Source organism: Macrotis lagotis, chromosome 3, assembly GCF_037893015.1.
Source record: "Macrotis lagotis isolate mMagLag1 chromosome 3, bilby.v1.9.chrom.fasta, whole genome shotgun sequence".
Classification (NCBI taxonomy): Eukaryota; Metazoa; Chordata; class Mammalia; order Peramelemorphia; family Peramelidae; genus Macrotis; species Macrotis lagotis.
The window spans coordinates 46,209,407-46,236,602 of record NC_133660.1 but is presented as its reverse complement, the minus strand read 5'-3'; the positions used below and the strand labels follow the sequence as shown (position 1 = coordinate 46,236,602).

The window sequence follows — 27,196 nt, the reverse complement described above, 5'->3', positions numbered from 1 at the left end:
AAAAAAAAAAGTAGTTCACTATCACTTCAGCAAGGGTTCTATATGATCAGTGGTTATTTGGAGATAAAAATACTAACAGAAAATATCAGATATTGATGACTAAAATATAAACAAAAAATGTTAAGTTATTTGGAAAAAAAAACACTAAAATTTTGCTCACCTTTGCTGATGAAACAATTTGCTTGGCCTGACGTCGTGATAAATGTTTAATAGTTCTTATCAGCACTTCAGGGTCTGCATTAACTAAATGTGCAAGAGTTTTATAGCCGGCATCATATAACTGTTTAGCTCTGGCCTGCAAAAATGTTATAAAATAATTAAGATCATAATTTCAGTTTAGTGAAAAGTCAAGTATGTTAGCACAAAACAATTTTTCCCACAAGGAAATTTGATACGGAAACTAGAAATAAACTAAGATAGAAAATAAAAAAAGACAAGCCCCAAGCATTTGAGGGAATCTTGGTTTAGAGTGAATTTGGACTGTTTTGATTCCAATTAACTTAACACTCAATTTATGATAACTTATATAGAACAAGAAGAGACATACTAAAGCACTCAAATGACAGGTTTAATTTAAAAGTCTATTGAGACAAGACATGACTTTTTACTTCAACATTTTTATCACTGGCTTGGATGAAAAAAGTGATGGCATTCTCAGCAAAACTACAGATGAGACAGAGGGATGCAAAATTAACTCGCTGAATTATATAATCCAGATAAAATACTTTTGTAAGTATTTAATCTAGCACAACGTTGTAACCATTCTTTCTATAAATGCAATCACTGGGCTCCCCAAGAGCCATTTAATTTCTATCAGGTCCTAAACCTTATATCAAACTATAATGGACATAATTTAAATATCTAAACAACAGATAGGCAAAGTTAGCAAAAGTTTCCCAAGGTGATCAGGAAAACAGGAAAAGAACTTATATGTTCTGAAATATTTATAACTGTCCTCTGCAAAATTGATAACTGCTCCTTTGGAAATTGAGATGTCTATCAATTAGGGAATGGTTGAACAAGTTGTGGTATCTGATTATGATGGAAAATGACTGTGCTGTAAAAAATAATGAGCTCAATAATCTTAGAAAAATATGGAAAGGCTTGTATGAAATAAAGAAAAGGGAAATGAGAAAAACTAAAAAAGAATAAGTGAATGACTAAGTTACTCTGAGTATTATAAATATTCAAATTAACTACAAAGGGCCTATGAAGGAAAATGCTATCTACCTGCCAGAGAAAGAAATGAAAAACAGAAATGCATATAGTGTGATTTTACATGTGTGTGTATACATACATATTCATATTATATATATATGTATGTAGATAGATTTTACACACACACACACACACACACATTTGTGTCAAATGATGGGTTTTTTTCCCAAATGAGGGGAGGCTGATTGCTCATAATTTAAAATGCAATAAAAAAGTAAATAAAGGGGCAGCTAGATGGCGCAGCGGATAGAGCACTGGTCCTGGAGTCAGGAGGACCTGAGTTCAAATCAGGCCTCAGACACTTAATAATTATAATTACATAGCTGTGTGACCTTGGGCAGGTCACTTAACTCCATTGCCTTGACACCCCATTGCCCCCCCCAGATAAATAAATAAAATTAAATTTTTAAAAATGTGTACAAATCTTAGTGAGGAATTCTGAAGAGTACCTATAAAACCAGAGACTTTTTTTTTAAAATCATGGTGATAGTCATAAGGAAAGGGAAGAAAGAATATCTATATCTATATCTATATCTATCTATCTATCTATCTATCTATCTATCTATCTATCTATCTGATTACTGTTCCAATTCTCATAAATCTAAGACTAATAAAATGTTGCTGTGGGGCTACAAAGGAAAAGCATTTTACTTGAAGGAGCCTCACCTCCCCAACAGCACAAGAAGTCAATTACTTGCCTTGTGCTAAGATTTCACCCAATACCACCAGAATGATTGATGCATTTTGTCTTGTATGAAATGGTCTGGCCTGGGAAACTGTCACCACTGACCTCTAGAACACCTGTTACTTCCATGAGAGGAATCAGGTCTGCCTTCACACAGTAAGACATCTTCTTGGTAAGTTCTGTCAAGAGGGCTCTGTAAACCCAAAACTCCTCTAGCTCCTAAAGAAAAATGAAGAAAACTGAATGTAATGAAAATTTGGTTAATATCCAACGTCTGGCTGTAAGATCTAGGTTGTCTCCAGAATGATCATTAAACCAAGGATGATGGCATACCTCAGAATTCTTTACAAATGAATTCCCCAAACCAAAAAATTTCTGAGAATCTTTAAGGTTTGGGTTTAGGGAAAAGGAAAGAGATATAAACTAAAATAACAATAAAAGCTATGCTTAAATTATATAGAAACATATAAAGTTTTTAAAACTGTGCCTGATACTAGGAGCAATTAGATGGTACAGTGGATAAGAATTAGATTTGGAGTCAGCAGGACCTGAATTCAAATGTGAACTCAGTCACTTACTGTGTGAACCTGGGCAAGTCAATCAATACCACTGTTCTTCAGTGTATTCAAATCTCTTAGGTTTCAGGTTCTTCATCTATAAAATAAGGGAGTTGGGCTGGGTGATAAGGTTTCAACTATCTTTAACTCTATCTTCCTAAGCCCTAATTCAAGCTTACTATTTTTCCAGTGTATTTATATTTCAATAATTCCTGCCTGTGGCACTAAAACCTTTGATTATCTGATTTTTGGTAAGTCATAATAGCAATGTTGCTGCTTCTACTCTGAGCTATTCTAAATGTCAAGAACTCAGAAAAGGCTATTCTTTACCACCTGTCTAGCTATTACTAAGCTATCTAGGCTTCCTGTTTCTAGGCTTCCACCTTTTTCCTCTTCCTCAATCGAGTAAAACAATAAAACAAGTTAACATTTCATATTATTTATTTACATACATTTACATATTAAATATGTAATTATCTCAAAAAGCAGTATGGCATGCCCTGGAGTCAAGTCCCAACTTTACCATCTGTTAGTTGTATGACCCTGGGAAAGTCACAGAAAATCCTAGTACTTCAGGCAATTTTCTTCCTGTAAGGCATACAACAGATGCCAATTTGCTTTGAAAGAGGGAATGTCCAGATAAGTTCCATATCAATAAGATCAGGCCCAGAAAATAGTAATGGTCCTAATAATCACCTCACAGAAATGCAGTACACAAGAGGCAAAGGAGGCAGCTCCATTTAAAAGGCTTTGTACATAACCTCGAGACATATTAAATTTTTCTGATACCCTCCAGACATTGGTCTCTTTGAGTAACGCATAAAGAACAAAGGAAAGGAAGAGTCTGTTGACGACGTTTTTGTCCACATCCTGGAAAGACATTGAAAATGATGTATGCCATTTACTGAATTAATAATACTATGCCACATGAAACATATATATATATATATATACACACACACACACACACATATATAGATATCTATATATAGATAGTTGTAAAGGGAAATGAGTTATTTATTTGAGATAGATTATAAAAGATTATAATATTACATATTCCCCACCCCCTCAGTTGACCAGACTTGGTGATGATCAGTGAATTCTTTAGCTTTGTTTTCTGTTTCTAACAGATCTGAGCAATTTTCTGTTTTGATTTTTTTAAAATATTGCCTTGCATTACTCTTGAAGTACCTCCTCACATCAATCAGATTAGCTAATACTCCAAAAAAAAAAAAAAAAGGAAAATGATGAATGATGGAAGGATATAGGAAAATGGGGGCACAATGCATTGTTGGGGGAGTTGTGAATTGACCCAACCATTCTGGAGAGCAATGTGGAACTACACCTGAAGGGCTAGAAAACTGTGCATACTCTTTGATCCAGCCATACCACTGCTACATCTATATTCCAAGGAGAGTTCTCTCTCTCTCTCTCTCTCTCTCTCTCTCTCTCTCTCTCTCTCTCTCTCTCTCTCTCTCTCTCTCTCACACACACACACACACACACACACACACACACACAAAGGACCCATTTATAAAAATATTTATAGCAGCTCTTTTTGTGGTGGCAAAGAATTGGATGTCCATCAATTGGAGAATGAGTGAATACACTGTGGTATAATGATTGTAATGGAATATTATTGTACTATTAGAAGTGACAAGCAAGATGATTTCAGAAAACCCTGGAAAGACTTAAATAAACTGATGCAAAGTGAACAGAACCAAAATGTTGTACACAATAACAATAGTGTACCACAAAGAATTGTGAATGACTTGGTTATTCTCAGTAATACAATGATCCAGGACAATTCCAAAGGACTCATGATGAAGCACACTATCCACCTCCTAATAACTGAAATTGCTTGAATATAAACTGAAGCATGCTATTTTTCACTTTCAGTCTTTTTTCTTTTATTCAAGACGTCTTGTACAAAATGACTAATATGAAAATGTTTTACATGACTGCACATGTACAACCTATAACCTATATCTCCATTGCTTATTATCTCAGAGAAGGAGGAAAGGAAATAACTTGAAAACTCAAAAACTTATAAAAAATGTTTTAAAAACTGTTTTAACATGATTGAGGGGAAAATAAAATATGTATTAAAAATAAAATACTGTTTTCAAATTTTTGGTATGCTAATATTTTCAGAAAGTCTGATGAGACTGAAAAATGATCTCCCCTCAATCTGCTTTTTTCATGTTAGGTTTTTGTTTTGTTTTTGCATGTGGACACCTTACATTTTCTTCTCTTTTATTAACCTTCAATTTTATTCTAATATTTCTGGTTGTCTCCTACAAATCATTTGAGTTCTATTTGCTCCATTCCATTGTTCAGGCAGTCTATTATGTTGATAAGGTTTTGTACCATCTATTCTTCATTATTTATTTTGCTCTCAAAAATTCCTCTCCTGATCTCTCTTTGTATTTATAATTTCATTTTCCATTTCACTTCAATTTTTTTGCCTATCCTTAAGGTCATGTGGCCTAGCACTGCCCTCATGCCAGTGCTGTTTTGGATTTCTGAAACTACTTTCAATTTTTGAAGAGTGACCCTTTTCTGGGTTTACCTTGAGATTTTTCCTAATTCATGGGTATTTTTTCAGCATTTCCTTCTGTTTACTAATATTTTCAGCCTTAGTTCTTGGTTTGACATTATTTTACTTACGTATACTCCTCCTGCTCTTCTTGGATGGGTTGTATAGTCCTTTCATCATGCCCCTTTGTAGTCTGAATGATACTCCCACTGCCAATCAAGATGGAAAGACTAGTATAAGACCCTACTACCTGCTACCTCAATCCCTTTATGATTCAATCTGACCAGACTATAAATTTTATCTTGAATGATATCTACTCAAAAGTTCACACATAGTAAGCATTTAATAAATGTTAACTGATAGTCCATCCCTCTTGTGGTTGACCTTAGCCCTAGTAAGATGCCCAAGATCACAATGGTTTCTGGCCTCTTGCATACTCCCACCTCTCTTCTCTTCTACTGTAGTTTTCAGGGCTTCTGGGAGTTCAAGGCTGGGGTTTATCTCTGGGGAATGGTTCTGTCTGAGCTTCTTTGTAAGAGGCTAGAATTAAGACCTGATCCTTGAAATGATTTGCTGTCCCCTTGCTTGGAACACTACTAGCTAGATCCAAAGCCATGTTGACTTCTCTGGTGAGACTCCTGCTTGACTCTCCATTGGTTTCTGTCTTCTTAAACATTTCTAGGCTTAATGGAAAAGATTATTTTTGGGGATCTTTTTCAGCTATTCTCCTGGGGCCTTTTCAGGAAGATCTGAGATAGTCTCATCTTATAAAATCTTAACTGAAATCCACAATCCATTTATGAATAATTATAATTAATTTTTCTAGAACAGAAATCATGATGTTGAATAACTTTTGAAAGTAAAATAGAAAAATATCACTTTTGCAAATCATATAATAGTTCAAGAACTCTAAAAAAAAAATAAAATACAACTAATAAGAACTAGCACTTACAGAACACTAACTCTGAACCAGGCACTATACTGTTTTTATAATATCTCGTTTGATTCTCTTAATAATTCTTGGAGTCAGGGGTTATAATTACCCTCATTTTGCAGATGAGGAAACTAAGGCAAAAAGAGCATTAGTGACCTCCCTGTGTCACCCAGCTAGTACGTGTCTGAGTCATAATTAAATTCAGGTCTTCTTGACTTCAGGCCATCATATTCTATCCACCTAGAAACCCAGAAGAAAACACTCTTTAAGGCCATAAAGACCTGAATAACTGAAGGGCTATTAATTGCTCATGTACAAGCTGAACCAGTATAATAAAATCACTAGCTAAATTCATTCAAGTCCCACACAAATCACACTAAAAAAAGTTAATTTTATAGAGAAAGAAATACAACTAGAAGAAATAAAGGGCAGGAATCTCAAGGGAAATAACTGAAAAACAATAAGAAGGAAGATGATCAAACAGTACAAAATCAAAACGATTTGGTAAAAGAAGAAATCTAAATCAGAGGAACAAATCAGATATACAAGTATACAAGAGCAAATGAACAGTGTTTAATAAACTCAAAAGCCCAGCTACTTCAAATGTAGGGTAAAAAACACTCAAGAAAAATTTCATGGAATAGAGGAATAAGAAATGGCTTATTTAGATATCTTATATAATAGCCTATATTTCTAGTAGAGTATATACTCATACTATATACCAAAAAAGTTCCAAATGGATTGTGTGTGTGTGTGTGTGTGTGTGTGTCTATCTGTCTTTGCATTTAGATTGAAAGGTTACATTATAAATAAATTAGGTGAGAAAAGAAAGAAAAACCTTTCACAACTATAGCTAGAGGGAAGAATACATGACCAAATGAGTAATTAAAAAGATCACAATGACACAGCGAATTTTGATTACATAAAATTTAAGGTTTTGAACCAAAAACTTCAATGCAGTTGAAATCAGGTTTCCTTGATAAAGATCTCATACCCCAGATATATAAATAATTAAAAGTTATAAGAACAAAAACTTTCCCCCAATAGATAAATGATCAAAAACTAAGAATAACCAAAAATTCTGAGGTAATAATCGTATAAACAAATGCTCCAAATTACAAATAATCAAAGAAATGCAACACAGGTTCTATCTTATACCTATCAGATTGGTAAAGATCATAGTTAAGAAAAACGACCACTATTGGAGGGGTTGTGGGAAAACAATCATATTCAAATACTGCTGGCAGAATTGTGAATCAGTACAGCCTTTCTGGAAAGCAATTTGGAACTATGCCTCAGGTCACTAAACTACAAATATTGTTTGACTGAGATATCACTGCTAGATCTACTCTTAAAGAAATCAAAAAGAGAAGAAAAGAAGTCTTTTTCCAAAATATGTAGAGTAGTGGCAAAGATCAAGATATCAAGGCAATGACCATCAACTGGAGAATTTATGAATAAATTATGGATTATGCTGTAAGAAATGATGAAAGGGAAGGCTTGAGAGAAACCAGGGAAGAAGTCTATGAAATGATGCCACATGGAGGGAGCAGAACTGGGAGAATTATTTATACAATAAGAACAATGTAAAGAAAACAAGTTTTGAAAGTCTTGAGTATTCTGACCAAGGTAAAGAGTTGCCTGTGATTCTGGAGTCCTGATAATGAAGGGTGCATGATCTCCTAGCACAGCCTCTAGATGTAGAAATAAGACAGGTTTTTTCCGGGCCAAGACTTGTTGAGTCCCTTTACTGGACGTCATAGGTTGAGTCCCTTTCCTGGACTGTTTATGTTGAGTCCCACTTCTGGACTCCCTCTCAATCCTCCTCAGGTGAGCATTGGAGGGGTGGAAGACAAGGATGACAGGGGAGACAAGTACTCCATAGCTCTCCAAATGCTCCGTTTATTTACTGAAGCACCAATGCTTAAATATCCTTCCCAGACTCTAATCCACTCCCACTCCTGTGGCACTTAGTAAAACAAGGTTCTGATGCTCAAAGGCACGAGGTGATAATTTACAGTTTTCTCACACACCACAGACCCTAACAAAGACCATTGTGGGGAACCTATTTTCTCAGAGGGATTTTCTTTTCTTTTCCCCAATGAGAGGCCTCATGATAGCAGTTAATACCCAGCCTACCCCAAATGTGAAGAGAGCAAAAGAAATTAGTGGGAAGACAGTTCTGAAAGATATTGATTTTATTATGTACTTAAAACGAATAAGACCAAGCTCCAAATAAGAAAGTCACAATTTCACATAGAGTCCCTGCCTTCTATTCTACAATGCATATGGAATGGTTGTTTTTGTTTTGTCAAATTCAGAATTTTTTTTTCAAAGTAGCTTACCTTTTTAACAGCTTGACCTGAGGCTTTCTTTGTAATCAAACTTTCAGATACTCCAACAATTGCTGCTACCTTTTGTTCTGCTGGACTTAGGTGGTTAAACTATATTTTAAAAAGGGGGATAAATAGTAAAAAAAAAATAAAAATTCAATTAAGTTTTTTTCTCAAATTAAATTCATCATTATTATCTCTTCTATTATGCTTATGATTTTGAAGAATTATACCATACCACATATGGTATAAACTTTATTTAAGAGTACAGTTATATATTATGTATGATTATAATGAAACTCTTTTTTGGGGGGCTATTTAAAGACAAAAGAACAAGGGCAGCTAGGTGGCACAGTAGATAGGCTACTGGCCCTGGAGTCAGGAGGACTTGAGTTCAAATGAGGCCTCAGAAACTTAATAATTGCCTAGCTATGTGACCTTGGGCAAGTTACTTAACCCCACTATCCTAAATAAATAAAATTTTTTAAAAATTAAGACAAAAAGAACATGACTAATATTATGGCTCCAACTGTCTACTGAACATCTCAAACTAGATTTTGTCCTCTAGAAAATCTTTTTTTTTAAAGGTTTTTTTGCAAGGCAATGGGGCTACAGCTAGGTAACTATTAAGTGTCTGAGGCCGCATTTGAACTCATGCCCTCCTGACTCCAGGGCCAGTGATCTATCCACTGTACCACCTAGCTTAAAATTAATATGTCCAAAAAATAAAGTCACCGTATTTCCAAAAAACCTCTCTCTTCTCAATTTCCCTATTACTATAAAGGATACTACCATTTGCCCAATACTTGGACCTGGAACCTAGGTGTCACCTTTTACTTCTAACTCTATCACTACACATATAAGTAAAATTGATTTTACCTTCATCTCAAAAGGAAGGAGGAGGAAGGAGAGGAAAAGGTGTTCAGGAGGTCTTGCTGTCCTCCACTGATTTACCCAACTCTCACCTGTGGCTCCAAGAAGTGGTAGCATAAGCAGCAGCCACATCCCAGTAAAATTGCAGCAGAAGAGCCAAACTATGTTGAGAATATCTGACAGGCCTCAAACCCTTTAGTGAATTAGGGGAATTTCTTTCCCAAGCAGGTAAAGACTTTCCTCTGGCAGTGGTTGAGAACAATTTGTGTCAGTGGCCATGAAGGCAGCTAAAGCAGGCACTTAAGAACTTGGTCAGACATCAGAGACAACATGGTCATCCACTGAGCCCTGGGCCACAGCAAGAACTTCAGTTCTGCCACTGAACTCTGATTCAGACTCAGGAAGAGTCCAATGCATAAGCAAGTCAAGACCTCACCAAACTACAACATGACTCCGGCTCACAGCTGACACTGACATCACCATGGAGCAAGGCCTCCTCAACTAATACCTGCACTACTAGAAAAGCCTGCAACTGGTCTGCCTGCCCCAACCTTCTCCCTGTTTCAGGTCCTCCTCCATTTAGCTATCAGAATGACTTTCCAAAAGCAACATGGCATCTTCAATTTGTCTTTTAAAGTCCTTCACGGGGCGGCTAGGTGGTGCAGTGGCTAGAGCACTGGCCCTGGAGTCAGGAGGACCTGAGTTCAAATCTGGCCTCAGACACTTCATAATGACCTAGCTGTGTGGCCTTGGGCAAGCCACTTAACCCCACTGCCTTGCAAAAACCTTGAAAAAATAAAAATAAAAATAAAGTCCTTCACAATCTAGCCTCTGGTAAGGCTGGCCTCTATGCAGTTCCAAGCCCAAAACTCTTCCTCTCTAAACTACATTTTCACTGGTTGCCCCCACTTCTAAAATTCTCTTCCTCCCTAGTCTTGCCTTTGGACTTCCTTCAAGTCATAGCAAGAGTCACATATCTGGCACTACTTCATGTGAATGCCTTCTCTCCGAAACTATCTTCATTATCCAAGTCTAACACTTGTCTGGACATAGCTGACAGGTATGCTGCCTCTGCTCATTAGATTCTGAGTTCCATTTTCTATATTACTGTCAGTAATACTGGGTCTGGCACTAGTAGAGGCTTAATAAACACATGCTGATGACCTGAACTGGTTCCAGATACCACATATGTTACTAGTGAGGTCAGGGAATTGTGGGGAACAAAAACAAGCCATCAAATTGAGTATATCTGCTCTAGTACTTTTTTTTTAAATAATAAAAACTATACTGACAATCTACCAAAGCATCAAAGTGCCTAAGATTGATTTCCTGAGATTAAAGAGTAGGATCAGGAGATCTTATCTACCACATATTCAATGTTTTTAAAATCACAATTGCATATAGTCACTCCAAGAAGAATAAATTGCCATGATATGTTAAACTAAGCTAAATCACTATATTTTGTCATACATTCAATTATATCTTTTGGCTGTCATGATATTACATTAGGTCAATATTCAATCTCAAATAATAAATAATATTTCCTAAATTCACTTTATCATTGGTTTAGGTTGGTTTTATATGAGCTAGTTTGGGAAAGTGGGAATGCTGAAAGAATTCAGTTCCAAGAAAATAAAGATCATTCTCAATAGTATAAAGGATACAAATTTCGGTGTGTAAAATTCTAAGTCAGACACCCCTCAAGATACAGGTTCAAATCAAATGCAATGTATAGAATACACAGAACTTGACCCACTTTGCCTGTCACAAAACTTCCACCATTTGCCCAACACTTGGGCCTGCAACCTAGGTGTCACCTCTTACTTCTAACTGTTTTTTACTCCACATATAAGTAAAATTGACATATCTGCAGGTGCCCTCTAGTCTGAAGGGGGCCTTATTCTCCTTGCTGGCTGGGGTGCCAACTCAGCAGCATAATCTTGCCCTGGCTAATATTCCCAAGTTCTGTCTCCCCATGCCTGGAACTGGGTTAGTGGGAGCAAGAATAGAGGTTATACAAACAAGTACATCATGACAAGTTTCATCTAATATGGGGGAATAATTGTACATTTTACCATCCTCAAAGAACTCTGCTTTTACTAAGTTGTACATCAACAGATAAAGTCTTTTATATTTTCTTTATGTGCAAATAAAATAAAGATATTTCTTTAGAATGATTTCTTTAGATTTGGATGTTTTTAAAATATAAAAAATCTGAGTTAAAGTAACATTTGGTACTTTAAATCTAAATAGAGAGGAACCATTTTTATATTTTATGAAGTATAGATTTTTATTTTCCAAGTAGTTCAAATAATGCAATTTCTTTTTAATTTGTTCTTACTCAGGGACAGATAGGTAGTGCAATGGTTAGAGCACCATGCCTGGAGTCAGGAGGAACTGAATTCAAATCCAGCCTTAGACACTTACTGATTACCTAGCTGTGTGACCTTGGGCAAGTCACTTAACCCCATTGCCTTGCAAAAATAAAATAAAAAATTTTTCTTACCTGTCTGAGATATATCATCCAATCTGGTTTACACTGCGAAACCATATCGTATGGAGTTGTTAAATAGATTAGATGAAGGTAGCTTTCAAGTACAAGTCCTTCAAGACCTTTCTTTAAATCTTTGTAAAGAATGCCACAATAAGCCAAATCTAAAGTTCCTAAAATGAAAGGTATTAGAAATGCTTTTACTTTTTATGATCTCAACTGAAAAATGGTTTAAATTTTAAGTTTTATCCATATTTAAATACATAATCAAGTAATAATCCATTTAAGCAAGCTAAAATTTTTAATGTTTTATAGAAGTTGATTTTTTTTTCTTTCCAATTCCAGGTTTAGAAACAAAAAACTTATGTTCCAGATACCAGTCCATAACTTGGTGAACTACTTTGATGACTGAGTGCTAGGAAACACCGAGATAGAGCATATACCATAATGTTGGAATCCTACAGAATCCAACTTTAAAGTGAGGTCCTTGCTTTGCCCTGGTGATCAGGGGTGACAGTGAATCAGGGCTGAATTCCTAAAAGGAAGATTGAGAAATGGTCACCACATCTAAGCAGGCTCACAAATAACCCACTCCCAACCCAGAGAAGTAGTGATGAAAAACAACAAAACTGGACTCTTTCAAAGCCCTGTGACTGGAATGAGCACACTTTAAATCCTTTAATGAGGATCCACTGGAGGGCAAGTTGGGTTCAGCAGCTTTGATAATTCCAGCTCCATTATATATTAAAGCTGCTGCAGTTAAAAAACTCCTAGACGGATTAAGATCTAATTGGCAGTCGACCATGAAGAGGGTCACCATCTGTCCCAGTCCCCAGGAGGGAAATCATAAAGACAAGGCTAAAACATCTAGACCATCACCAGAAGTCCTATTTCCCATAAAATCAGAATCATGAAACGGTTCTAGGAAAAAAATAGGTAAGAAGGATGCCTTTGCACAACACTTCCCTCATTATAATAAACAAATGGCAAGTCATATCATCATGTATGTGATGACATGGTCCTCTTCGACTATGAAGGATGAATATCCATTTGAAGTGAATGTTTTACAAGAAATCTGAGTCCTGACCTCACATCAGCACCCACCAAATAGAATTTTTTCCCCTCTAAAACCCACCCATTTAAGTCAACCAGAACAAATTCTGTGCCATTCTCAAATCTTTACTCTTCAATCTCAGAGTCAACCATTTGCCAGGTTCTAAAGATTCCACCTCTACATCTCAGAAATATTCTTTCCTGAGGCTGAGACACAATGGTTAGAGTGTTGGGTTTGGAGTCCCAAAGATCTAAATTCAAATTCTACTGCATTTATTTCCCAGTCCTCCACCTGTACAGCTCCAAGAAAAACTATATAATCTCTGTCTGCCTCCATTTTCTTATCTGTAAAATGGGGGTAAATAGGACCACCCAGAGCTATCAGGAGGCTCAAATGACAATAATTGTAAAGGGTTTGGAATACAGAAATCCCTACATAAATGTTAAGTTATTGCAATTCTTCTCTCCAGTTGCACAATCAACTACCCCTCCCCCAAATCTGGGTTTTCATTACTTCTCACCTGGACTAACAACAGCCTCCTAATCCTTGTCCCTGTAGCCAAGTTTCTTCTATTAAGCCCAGGCCTATGTTACTCCCTTGCTCAAGAAGCTCTAGTGGCTCACCATTGCCTTTAAGATAAACTACAACACAAGCATACAAAACACCTTTAAAGCTCCTCACAATCTGAAGCCAACTTATCTTCCAAAGATAACATTCTTTACTATGGTCTCCCACAGACCCCACTCCTCCACCCCAATGCCTCTGCACAAGCTGAAACCTGTTTTCCTTCAGCAAAATCTAAGTTGATTGAATGCAAGGATGGTTTTATTTTTGTTTCTGTAATTTCAATGCTTCAGAGCATAACACAGGTTTTTAATTAAATGCCTGATAGGACAGCTAACAGGCTCAGTGGACAGAGTAGGCCTGGAGTCAAGAAGGCCTGAATTCAAATCCAAATATCACTAGCTGGGGGACCCTGGGCAAGTCACTTAACCTGTTGCCTACTTCACTAGAAAAGGAAATGGCAAACTGCTTCAGTACCTTTACCAAGAAAACAAACAAAATAGTGCTAAATTGAAACTTAAAAAGATGAAGCTATGTTCAATGCTACTTAGAAATTATAAACTGCATGCTATTTCTATTCTATTTCTTATTTTTACTGTGTATTATTTTTTTTAATGAAAATGAACAAGATTATTCATGATTAGATATTTTTACTTCCAGTGTTTAGTTAAAACTCATCTTTGAGGTTGTGTGTGTGTGTGAGGGGGGGTGGAGCCAAAATGGTGACAGGAGAAGAGCCTCTCCTAGGTGTTCTCTCCATAGTATTTCAAAAATCTTAAAATTATGACACTAACTAAATTTGTGAGACAGAACCCACAGAAAGATCCAGTGAGGCAATTCTCCAGACCAAGGTAACCTGGAAAATAATGGAAAGGCTTCGCTCCACGGGGTTAGAGGGGTGGCCCCCAGAGTGAGGAAACTTCAGCCTCCCCAAGGCAGTCCCAGGGCACCTGGGAGCTGCTGCTTACAGTGGGGGGGGGGGGGGGCGTTTCCCTGACTACACCCCAGGGAGCACCAGGCACAAATTGGAGAATCAGTGGAGGGATCCTCTACCAGAGCACATGCATGAAGCCCAGCCCCTCAGGACCGTTGCCATAGTCGGTGCAGTCAGCTCAGCAGCAGGGGCCTCAAGGCAGCCCAGATCCAGGAACTGGAAGCAGGTGGAGCCGGTAAGCAGGCGCTCCCAGGCAACTGAGCCTTGAGTGCTCAGCCCACCAAAGGCAGGGGAGTGCGGAGAGACTGCCGAGCTCTGTGCTCTGTACCTGGAACAGGACTCTGGGCCTCTGAACACATTCAGATCTTGATCAAAGTCCAGGCTCCACATAGAACAGCACCCCCCCCCACCTCAGCCCCATGGCAAAGGGGTGCGCTTGTGGTCATTCACAGACCTGGACAGAAGTCAGAGCTTCACACACTGAGATCCTGGGGGGGGGGGTGAATCCCAATAATACTCAAAAGCTCAGGAAGCACCCCAAAACCAGGCACAGGCTGGAGAAATGAGTAAACAGAGAAAAAAGAGGAAGGCCACTGAGAAATACATTGTCTATGATCCCAAGGAGTATCAAAATACTCAGTCTGAAGATGAGGAAGCACAAGCTCCTGCATCTAAAGACTCCAAGAAAAACAGAAATTGAGTTCAGGCTATGACAGAGCTCAAAAAAGATTTTGAAAATCAAGTGAGGGAGATATAGAGGAAAAATTGGGAAAAGAAATGAGAGAGATGCAGGAAAAACATGAAAAAGAAGTCAGCAGTTTAGTCAAGGAGATCAAAAAAAATACTGAAGAAAATATTATGTTAAAAACTAACATAGGTCAAATGTAAAACAGTTCAAAAAGTTAATGAGGAGAATGCTTTATAAAAAGCAGAACTGGCCAGATGGAAAAAGAGATAAGGAAGCTCTCTGAGGAAAACAAATCCTTCAGATGTAGAAAAAGGAAGCTGATGACTTTATGAGAAGTCAAGACACAATACTTCAACACCAAAAGAATGAAAAATTAGAAGAAAACGTGAAACATCTCATTGAAAAAATAACTCATCTAGAAAACAAATTCAGGAAAGATAATTTAAAAATTATTGGGATGCCTGAAAGTCGTGATGAGGAAAAGAGCCTTCACCTCATTTTTAAAGAATTCCTACAGGAAAATTGCCCTGATATCCTAGAAGCAAAGGGCAAAATAGAAATTGAGAGAATCTACTGATGTCCCCCAGAAAGAGACCAAAAAAAAAAAAAAAATCAACCCCCAGGAATATTATAGCCAAGTTCCAAAACTCCCAAGTCAAAGAGAAAATATTACAAGCAGCCAGAAGGACATAATTTACATATCATGGAGCTGCAGTCAAGATCACACAGGACTTAGCAGCAACTACATTAAGGGCTCGTAGGGCTTGGAATATAATATTCTAGAAGGCAAAAGAGCTTGGAATGCAACCAAGAATCAACTACCCAGCAAAATCGAACATCCTCTTCCAGGGGAAAAGATGGACTTTCAATGAACTAGGAGAATTTCAATTGTTATTGTTGAAACAACCAGAACTGAACAGAAAGTCTGACCTTCAAATACAGGACTCAGGTGAAGCATAGAGAGGGAAGAGGAGGGTAAAATATGAGGGACTTGATGATGAACTGCATGTATTCCTGCATAAAAAAAATGATACTGATAATATTCCTAAAAACTTCCCATTTAATAGAGCAGGTAGAAGGAGTTCTTAAAACTGAGACACAGGAGAGAGCTGAATTTGAAGTTAAAATATTGTAGGGTGGCTAGGTGGCACAGTGAATAGAGCACCAGCCTTGGAGTCAGGAGTACCTGGGTTCAAATTTGACCTCAGACACTTAATAATTACCTAGCCGTGTGGCTTTGGGCAAGCCACTTAAACCCATTGCCTTGAAAAAAAAAATCTAAATATATTGTAAAAATGGAATCAATGGCTAAAAGGGAAATGTAATGGGAGTAAGAGAAAGGAGAGGGAATAGGCCAAGATATTTAGTACATTAAGATTTTTTTATTGCAATGAGCTATTGCAATGATATGGAAGGGGTAAGGCGAGGGGGAATGAGGGAACCTTCACTCTCATCAGAGGTGACTTGGAGAGGAAACTATATATACGCAATGGGGTATAGACATCTAGAGTAAGAAGGAGAGAAGGGAGATGGGGGAAAGGGGGGTATGTGAGTGATGGAGGAGAGGGTGGACTGTGAGGGAGCGTGGTCAGATATAACACATTTTCTTTTTTACTTCTTGCAAGGGACTGGGATTGGGTGGCCTGTCCAGGACCATGGGGCCTTAGGGGTGGTATGTAGGCTTGGGGCCTCTTGGCCCTAGGTCCAGTCTTGCTGTGCCACTCAGCTACCCACAGCACATTTTAGAAGAGGGACAGAGTGAAAGGAGAGAGAAAATATAGTATATGGTAGTGGGGAGGTATGAATGGAGGGAGTTGCAATCAGCAACACTGGAAAAATATGGAAGCATTTTTGTGATGGACTTATCATGAAGAATGTGATCCACCTGAGACAGAGCTGGCAGTATTGAAACACAGTCTGAAGCACATTTTTTTTCCTCTTTCCTTTACTTTATTTCTCATGAGGGTCTATATTCTTTGCGAGAAGGGGGTATTATGTTTACTCTTAAACAAGAATATTTTAGTAATTATAAAAAATCATTGGTAAAAAAATAAAAAAAAATAAAAAAATCAAAACTCATCTTTGAGAAAAGCATGGATAGTCACATTCAGCCTTCAACCCATTCAATTTTTATTTTTTTTAATATTAAGAAGATAGAAGCTATGAAGAACAGAAATGGTAGGTAGTAACATCTTAATAAATCATTGCTTACTTTTAAAAATCAGTCACAGTAATAAAATATACAAAAAAGAAAAAAGTAAGTTGCACACTGTTAGGGAAGGAGCAACATCAACTAAGAGTATCATCAAGCAGGACCAGGGCCTATGGGCCACAAGTTGTGTCCTTGCTAAGAATCCTTCCCATGAGATCTACCAAGTAAACTTTTTTGTAAAATATTATAATTTTGGAGACTCATTTTGTTTCAGTCTGAGCACAATCATCATACTGGCCAAGTCCTTACTTTCAATCACAGTAATTTATTGAATTTTTAATGAAAAAAATGATAAACTTTTTAAAATTTCACAAGAATATTTTAGGAAATATAGCATATCTCTTTAAAAAGAAGACATTATAATAAATGAACATAATGACAAATACTAGTTAGTCCTAATATCAAAAATCACACATTAAAAATATAAAGGGTTGATCATTAATTCTTAAGTTCTGGTGACATTAATTAAGGATGCTGCTAAATCCTATACTAAAATATTTATAATATAGTTGTCATAGCAATTTCCACCCTTATAACACAAAAGCAAAAAGACTAGAAGAGAGAAGAATGGGTTATTTTCTAGTCCTCACTAACTGTTAACTAACTTGGGTAGGCAAATTCAGTTCTAGACTTAAGTTTTGTCTGTAGACAGGAAATAATTCTTATCCCAAACACATGTCAGAACTATTATAAAACCCTTGGAGAAAAAAAAGGCAAAATGACTGAAAAATGCAAAGCACTATAGTAATATCGTATGTTCCTAAAAGTACTTCAGTAATATGGAAAAAAAAAGAATAGAGAGAAAAAAAATCATTTCAATACAACTTAATTTGTTCTCAGTTTAAATCCAATTCTTTCACTCTTTTCTCAATCCTCCTTTGCTGGATCCTCATCATGATTATGCCCTCTAACAATAGGTGTTTCAAAGATCTATCTTGGACTCCTTTCCCTTTTCTCTTTTAAACTATTTCATCTCCCAAGGATTTAATTACCATCTAACATCTCTTTGTTGACTTCCAATCTTGCATTCCCAACTGAAATCCTGAACTGAATGTCTAGGAGACATCTTAAATACAACATAACCAAAACTAGTCTTATTGTCTTTTCTCCAAACCTTCTCCTCCCAACTTCTGGCTTAAAATATTTATTTTTATTTTATTTTCAAAATCTATTAATAACTATAAAAACCTAAACTATTTAACCTTTTAAACTGAAAACTAAGAGTAAACTGAGAATGTTCAACATCACACCATAAAATGTAAAAGGTTCTACTTCCTTAAGAATAACTTCTTTTTTTGGAGGGGGGTTTACAAGGCAATGGGGTTAAGTCACTTACCCAAGGACACACAGATACCTAAGTATTAAGTGTCTGAGCCATATTTGAATTCAAGTCTTCCTAACTCCAGGGTCAGTGCTCTATCTACAATTCCACCCAGCTGCCCCAGAATAACAACTTTTAATAATTCAAAATTTTTAAAAACCAAATGAACAGCATGTCCTGTAAGCAAAATTAATATAAATATGGAAATATCTAGCAAACTGACCCAACACATTTGAAATGCAAATGTAATGTAATTTATCCAAGTTCCTTACCTTTTAAAGAGGCCTGTCCTAACTTTGTGATCTGTAAATCACACTGGGACTCTTCTTCATTCTTACAAACACTTTTTCTTTGTAGGAGTCCTTTTTCTATTAGGCTTGCCAGTGCTTGCCTAGATATTTCCCAAAGGCTTTTTCCTTCAGATAAACTCTTTTGCTGAATCCCAAAAAATGTACTACACATAAATTGATATATGCTTTCAAGATTTCTTGCTATCTGAAAAATGATGGAAATTAAATGAATAATCAAAATCAAAAAATCAACATACAAAGATAGAATATACATTACTCACATGAGTATGGCAGTAAGCTATAAGTTTCATGAACCTTCATGAAGACATTCTAAAATGTTAAAATAAAAGAAAAATTAAAAGATCCTGCTGGAAGAAAATTTCATCAAGTCTTACTGACTTTATAACAGGACATCCAAAGGGAAGTAGCATGATCTAGTAGAAAAAAGGCTGGTCTTGGAGTCAGTAAGAGCTGGGTCCAAGTCCTTTTCCCAATATATACCAACTGTATGCTCAAGGTTAAGTCAATTTCTGCTTAGTCAACCCTCTTAAGATTATTAATTACACTTCAGTTGCCAATGTGCCTTAATGAAGGAATTTTCTACACCAAGAACTTCTCAAAACTTCCTATCTTCTCCAAAGCAACAAAATAAAATAAAACAAAACCTAAAATTCTATGCAGTTGAAATGAGCAGATCTCCAAAAGAATTGTACCCTATTAATAACACTATTGATATACTATTAACAAACATATGAAAGACTATCAAATCACTATTAAGAGACATGCAAATTAAAGTGTCTCAGGTTTTACCTTATACCTGGCAAATTGACAAAGAGGTCAAAAGATTGAAATGATGTAGAAGGATCTATAGGAGAACAAGTATACTAATAATATACTATTGATGGGGATGTGAATAATTTTGGAATCATGCTTTAAAAAGTGACAAAAATCTCCAAATCATTTCACCCAAACATCCCACTGCTCCAATAAAATGTAAAAGGTTCTACCTTCTTTAAGAACAACAACTTTCAATAATTCAAAATCATTCATTCATTTGGCAATAAATAGATTTCCACCAACTAGGAAATGGCTAAACAAATTGTGGTATACGAATGTACATTGTTATTGTATTTTAAGAAAAAATAAACACTACTATGTGGTATGCTGGAGCCGATACTTATCAGTTCCCAAAATATTTCAGCAAATAGTACACATGAGGGCTTGATTTATTACTTTGTTGCTTGTTTAGACTTAAGAAATGACAAAATAGATGACTTAGGTGAAGTGAAGTACTCAAAATCAGGGCAATAATTTATAACTTTGAAAGACTTTAGAACTCTGGCAAATGCAATGACAAACCATAGTGCTAGAGAACTGAATTATGAAGCATGTCAGAGAAATGTTAGACTTGAAATGCAGAATGAGACAAACATCTTTGGATAGACACAATGTGGGAACTTGTCTTGTTTAACTATGCACATTTGTTTTGATATTATTTTTATTATTACTATCTTTTATTGTTCAATGGTGAGAAAAGAAAATGCTTTTTACTTGGAAAAGGAAATGAATTTCAAAAAAACCCAATGAATAATTAAAAGCATGAAAAAAATATATGAATTGATAAAGAATGAAGTACATGTAACCCAGAAAAACATGTATACACTTGACTATAATAATGTAAAAGAAAGAACAAAAAATGAAACTAAATGATAATTATCTGGCATAGCACTTAAATAGACTTGAAAAAATAAGTCCCTCAGTTTACTGTAATTTATTAAATGACTATGGTTAGGTTATGCATTACGTTAGGTGTCGGGGATAGAAAGGTAAAAATCAAATAGGGCTTGATCTCAAAGTACTTATATTCTTAGGGGGCAGGTAGGTGGCAAAATGGATAGAGCACTAGACTTGCAATCAGGAAGACCAGAGTTCAAACCATTGATCTAAGGCTGGAATATTTATAATTTTCTGCTTTCTTCATATTCATAACCAGTTTTTTAAAAGTCCTATTTATTCTTCTCACTCTGAAAAATAATTAATTACCAGTACCTGCTCACCAGAAATCACTTTCTGGTTATTCTACTTTTCCATGGACCTAATGGCTTGAATATTTTTCATAAAAGCATATTTGATATATTTTTTAAAAGTCATTCATATGTGGCAGCTAGGTGGTGCGGGCGAATAGGTGGCGCAGTGGATAGAGCCTTGGAGTCAGGAGTACCTGGGTTCAAATCTGACCTCTGACACTTAATAATTACCTAGCTGTGTGGCCTTGGGCAAGCCACTTAACCCCACTGCCTTGAAAAATCTAAAAAAAAAAAAAAAGTCATTCATATGGGGGCAGCTAGGTGGCACAGTAGATAGAGCACTGGCCCTAGATTCAGGAGGACCTGAGCTCAAATGGGGCCTCAGACACTTAGTAATTACCTAGCTGTGTAATCTTAGGAAAGTGACTTAACCCCATTGTCTTGCAAAAAAAAAACCCAAAAGAAAAAAAAAACAAAAATAAAGTCATTCATACAAAACAAGTAACCTGTTACCATTGACACTGCAAGTAACTGTTGTTTGTATTTTACTTTTAAACTCCACTCTCCACCCTTCTCATTCCCATCTTCTTTCTCCTGTACCTGTTTCCTTTCTACCATTTAATCCCTTGACAAAAGACTAAGATTTAATTTAATGCTTCCAGTAATCATCCATAAACACAACTTAATCAAACCTATGGTAGGACTGGTCTGATCTACAACTAGATTTTAGATCAGGTTTGAACCTAAAACAAATAAAGATATGGTAGACTAAGACTGGGGTTCTTAAGACATTATGGGTTTTGTGAAAGATAATGGTCTCTTGTAGGATTATGCTTAGCTTTGCAGACTAGATTATCCTTGGATATAAAGCTTTCTTTAACTTCTGCCTTTTGTAATATTGCATTGCAGGCACTCCTCTCCTTTATGTAGAAGCTGCCAAGTATTATGTGATATTATGATTCCTTGTTACCTAAATCTTTAATTTCTATTTTTTCAGTATTTTCTCTTTACTTTAAAAACTCTAGATTATTGTTTAAGTCTGGCCTCAGGTACTTAATAATTACCTAGCTGTGTGGCCTTGGGCAAGCCACTTAACCCCATTGTCTTGCCAAAAAACCTAAAAAAAAACCCTCTAGATTTTGGCTATGATGTTTCTAGGAGTTCAGATTTGGTTCTTTTAGGAGATGAATAGATTCTTTCTACTTTCATTCTGTTCTCAGGTTCTAAGAAATCTGAGGGGTTTTCATTTGTATTAAATTTAATGTATCAAAATTTATAATACAGACCTTTTTGGTCAGGATTTTTAAATAATCTGATAATTCAGATTATCTCTCCTTGTACTATTATACAAGTGAGATGTTTGTGACAGAATATTTCTTAAATTTTCTTGTGTTTTTTTCCCCAAACTTTTGTTTTTATTTTAATATTTCTTGTTTTCTTATTGAGGCACATTTTTTTCTCAGGTCCATTCCAATTTTGAGAACATTCAGGTCTTAGATGAAGTTTTCTTTTTGTTCTAAAGTATCAATTCTCCTTATAATTTTTAAAAGAAATTTATATGGTATGACCTCTTTTTGATGAAGTCACATCGAAATCTGTCAGCACAAGTAGTATTCCATGGCCATAGCCTCCTACCTCAACAAAGAAAGGAAAAAAAAAGTCTGCTCTCTCAAGAGACAAGATTAGTTACTGTAGTGACAGAGCATTCCATTGAAGGTTTTTTTGTTCTTTCATTTACACCATTGTTGCTGGGCCTTAGGTGGTTTCCCTGGTTCTAATTTCACTATGCTTTGTTGATATGTCTTCTTATGCTTCTCTGAATTCTTCATTCTCATTATTTTTCACAGTACAGTAATACTCTATTACATTCATGTACCATAATTTCTTTAGCTATGCCCCAATGAATGAACATTTATTAAGTGCCTACCAGGTGCTCACTTTCACTTTAATAGTAAATTAGAAATTTGCCAGGTAATTAAAAACAAATCACTAGTCTACAGTTTCCTGCCTTTTCAAACTCCAGAGTTTAATAAGGAATGAATAAAAGAATGGATAAGTACCAGCATTCATCAGGAAAGTATTGCCATATAAAAATCTTGAAATAGTTGGTAAAAAAAAAACTTCATATATACCTTTAGTCCAATCAACGATAGGAGTAAACTTTGGATTCCTTTTGTGATTTCTTGCCCAAGATGGCTATAACAGTTCTCCAGAGGACTGTTCAATAAACCTAGTACCTATGAAATAAAACTACATTACACTGAGTGTTAACTTAATTTTAATCATAGAAATTGTAGTTCTAACTAAAGAAATTCTACTGCTGCTCTTCTTTTTAAAGGAAAGCATAAAGTACTTGAGTTTCATGAAGCTTTGATAAATACTTTATGGAATATTATGTAACTAGGTATTTATGAATTTCAAAAGTAGACTTTCAAAATCTGTCTAGTGAGCAGGTAAAAATAATAAAAATTAAAAATAATCTATCATGCTCAATACAAAGAAAATATTAGCAAATACCAATTTGAGCTTTCCTAAAATTGAAAAACTCAAAAAGATATAGGATTGAAATCTCAATACATGAGTTTTCTACATATAATGACAGTGATCTGCCTACATTACCAGGTCTTTGTCTTTTTCTTGTAATATAAGGATACTTTCACCAACAGTATCTATTCCAGCTCGACCAGCTCTGCCAATCATCTGTTTATACTGATTCCTTTTTAAAAATTGGTTTGCAATATAGGGTGCTCTCAAAATAACTCTGTAAAATCAGATAAATGTATTAATATATATATATATATATTTCATCTTTTTTAATAGCAAAATTTAAGCTCCATTCTGGTCTTTTACAATTTTTTTGTTTTTTTATATGTTAGTCATCTTTCCAAAATACTATCCAATAAAGTTGTAACAAGGAACATCAATAAAGAAAACTAATTGACAACACAGCTATATCTGACTGAATTACGATCTTTTTTTTAAGATGCTTATATTCCTCAAAAGTCTGTCCAAATCAAAAATTTGAGTCAAATAGTATATGTAATATATATATATATATCCACACTTATACATACACAACATTAGAAAACATAAGACAGGGATAGATTCTTAAAGAAGGGAGAGAAACTATTGCGAAAGATAAAAATAGATAATTTCATTCCATGAAATTAAAAAGTTGTTTTATTCATAAACAAAATAATTGAAACTAGGTTAAGGAAAGTAGATGACTAGGGAAAAAATCTTTGTAATGACAAATCTGACAATGGTATGATATCAAAGACATACAGACAACAAAAAACCGTAAGAACAAAAAACACTTCACTTTAAATAAATGGTCAAAGAATATGAATAAACCATTCCCAAAAGAAAAATTGCAAGCCATTAATAATTATAATAATGCTCCAAATCACTAATAATAAGTGTTAGGTACTAGACCTGTGATTTCAATGGTCTAGGGAATGATAAATAAATTTTCTCTATTGAGGCAGGTTGATACCATTCTAGAATAGAGGGCTAAATGACAGAGTTGGGACTTGAACTCCAGAGTTTTGGAAAACCTGAGTCAAGGACTCCTTCTGACAAACAGTGGCTGTGGGTGTCCACAAGTTACTTAACCTCTCAATGTCTGGCAACTCTAAGACTAAAAGTTGCAGGGATAGAATGAGTTTCTTCACTAAAAACTCCCTCGGGTCTATGGAAAGACTGATTCAATTTCCTATCTTTGATGCCAATAATCAACATTTATACAGTACTTCATGGTTTGGAAAGAGCATTGCATCTATTCTTTTTTTTTTTTTTTTGATGCATAAAAGAAATACACATCAAATAACTTTGATGTTTCACCTCATATCCAATCCAATAAATTGGAAAATTTGGGAATGGTCAATTTGTTAAGCAAGGTTGTAGAAGATTTTAAGCTGCTGTTGAAGCTATAAATTGACCCACCCTTTCTGGAAAATAATTTGGAACTTGACAAAAAAACTGATTAAAATCTCTCGTCCTTCTGACTTAAGAGATTTCACTGAGAGAGAGATATAACCCCCAAAAGTTAAATTACAACTCAAATTTAACAAAAAAAAATTTATAAGTTTTTTTTGTGGTAGTAAAAAAACAGAAAAAAGGATACATTCATTGATTGGAGAAAGGCTAAATAAATTGTAGCATATAAATGTAATAGAATATTACTATTCATCAAAAACTAATACAAAGTAAGCAGATTCAGGAAAGCAATATACATAATAGCAATGAAAATGAAATGACTGACAAAACCAGTGGCGTCAAACTCATAGAAACAGATACTCCTGTATATTGAGTTAGAAAAATACAAATAAACACATATTTGTGGCATTTTTGTTTTCTTAAAAATTTCCCAATTACATTTTAATTTCCCAGTTACATTTTAATTGGCTGAGTTTGATACTTCTCAAGAATAGAAACTAAATACTTTGAAATTTTTTTCTCCCATATGTTTCTTGCTTTTAGCTGAGCCTTTTCCCCCCTTTTACTTCTGAATTATGAAGGAGAGCTCTCTGGGAGTAGTAATAGGGGAAAGTAATAAGAAAAGATTATGGGAAATGTGAGCAATGTACAAACAAGCATTATAAATTTTTTAAAAGTTTTTTTCCAAGTGTGAGCCTTCATTTTGATTAAATTAGTCAAATAAGAATTGTATCCTACAGTTTCTTTATTTTTTTTAGTTTTTTTTTTTTGCAAGGCAAATGTGGTTAAGTGGCTTGCCCAAGGCCACACAGCTAGGTAATTATTAAGTGTCTGAGATCGGATTTGAACCCAGGTCCTCCTGACTCCAGGGCCGGTGCTTTATCCACTGTGCCACCTAGCCGCCCCTCTTACAGTTTACTTTAACAAATGATCATTGATCACTGAGAAAATGCTTGAGGTTTTAATATGTTAATTTATTATATTTTTATATTAAGTCACATATATAAAAGAGACTGCCTAGAGAAGACCAGTCAACAAACATTTTCACTAACCTTCGTGCTGGTAGGTTCACTCCAGCTGCTAAAGTTGAAGTGCAAGTCAGAAGGCACAGGACTCCAGTGGCATACGCTTCCTCCAGGACCTTCCGTTCATCACTAGTGAGGCCACTGTGGTGATAAGCAACGCCAAATGGAATGGTGCGCTTGAGAATAGGACACAGGCCACCATTACTGACATTCTTCAAGTTTTTAAGGAAATCACATTTTTCTTTTTCCCTGTGTTTTAGATAATCCCTACAAAAAAAAAAAAATTTGTTACAAATGTACAAGTTTGATTTCAACTGGCCACCATCTCCTCTACTACATTTTTATCCGAGCCAGGGAGAACAGCTGATAAGGAGCATGCCACTCATCCATGAACTCCTACAGGCTCAGTCTTCTACTTCCTGGTACTTAGCCCAGGACCCGTCAAAATGCAGGCACCTAATCCATGTTTTCTGACTGACTGGTGGACAAAGAAAACTCTAGTTCTGATCAGAGACTCAGGGCTGAAAGTCCAGCCTTCTCATTTCACAGATGAAGAAAGGAGGACCAGAAAGGTCCTCAGATCTGGCAAGGGCTACTCAGGGAATGACAAGAATGGAATTTGACTTCTTATGATGATGACAGTGGTTTTTTTATGCATTATTAATGATATAATTTTATCAAATCTTAAGTCTTCACATGGTGGCATTTTGCTTAAGATATTACTACAAACGTTCCCAAATAAATGGATACATATTTATCCTAGAATCAAATACTAAATCATAAAGAGTGGATGCCTACAGAGGAAGCAAAAAACAAACCCAAACCTCTCTTCTTTCCTGGGAAAGTCACAGCCCATGAGCTCCAATCACCACAAAGACCTAAGAACACAACACTTACTCTTCATATCATCTACAACCACATTTACATCTGAAGGCACTCTTAAGAGGGCCATGATTCAGGAACATATAAGCATATTTTAACATTCTGCACATAGGACAACCTCTCCTCTTTCCCAATAACAAATTATATCACAATGAAGTAGAGAAAAAATAGTCTATAAAGAAGCCACCTTACAATATGGATTACTATGTTCTGCAAAAGGCAAAAAGCACAGGTGTAGGAGGGTACATGTGAACCTTAAAAGAAAATAGATTGGGGGCGGCTAGTGGATAAAGCACCGGCCCTGGAGTCAGGAGTACCTGGGTTCAAATACGGTCTCAGACACTTAATAATTACCTAGCCGTGTGGCCTTGGGCAAGCTACTTAACCCCGTTTGGCTTGCAAAAACCCTAAAAAAAGAAAAAAAAATGGATAGTTGCACTCAGTTTAAATGGCATGGAACAATAAAAGATTGCTTCATTTGTCCTATAGGAAACCAGAGTTTAAAAAGTTGTCTACTTTATCAAAATTAGGGTAGCAATAAAGTAACAACTCCCAGGTCATTCTTCCTTTCTCCAGAAGTTCACCTGGCTCACCATCTTCTTTTCAACTCTTGTACTAGAAGACTTTGAT

The 27,196-nt window shown here is 35.7% G+C and overlaps 1 protein-coding gene across 6 annotated transcripts in view; it reads right to left on the bottom strand.

Annotated features, from left to right (window-relative positions):
- The window catches only part of HELQ (helicase, POLQ like), a 57,895-nt gene that overhangs the window by 3,108 nt on the left and 27,591 nt on the right, over nucleotides 1-27,196 (bottom strand). Inside the window, exons 9-17 of one of the 6 annotated variants that reach the window (XM_074228583.1) lie at nucleotides 25,712-25,951; nucleotides 23,340-23,481; nucleotides 22,853-22,957; nucleotides 18,676-18,898; nucleotides 11,646-11,803; nucleotides 8,279-8,377; nucleotides 3,157-3,330; nucleotides 2,009-2,122; nucleotides 161-295 (exon numbers count right to left, since the gene is read on the bottom strand). In XM_074228583.1, the coding sequence (XP_074084684.1) occupies nucleotides 161-295; nucleotides 2,009-2,122; nucleotides 3,157-3,330; nucleotides 8,279-8,377; nucleotides 11,646-11,803; nucleotides 18,676-18,898; nucleotides 22,853-22,957; nucleotides 23,340-23,481; nucleotides 25,712-25,951 (1,390 nt within the window). The other 5 variants (XM_074228584.1, XM_074228585.1, XR_012476890.1 and 2 more) reach the window with 5 other exon arrangements.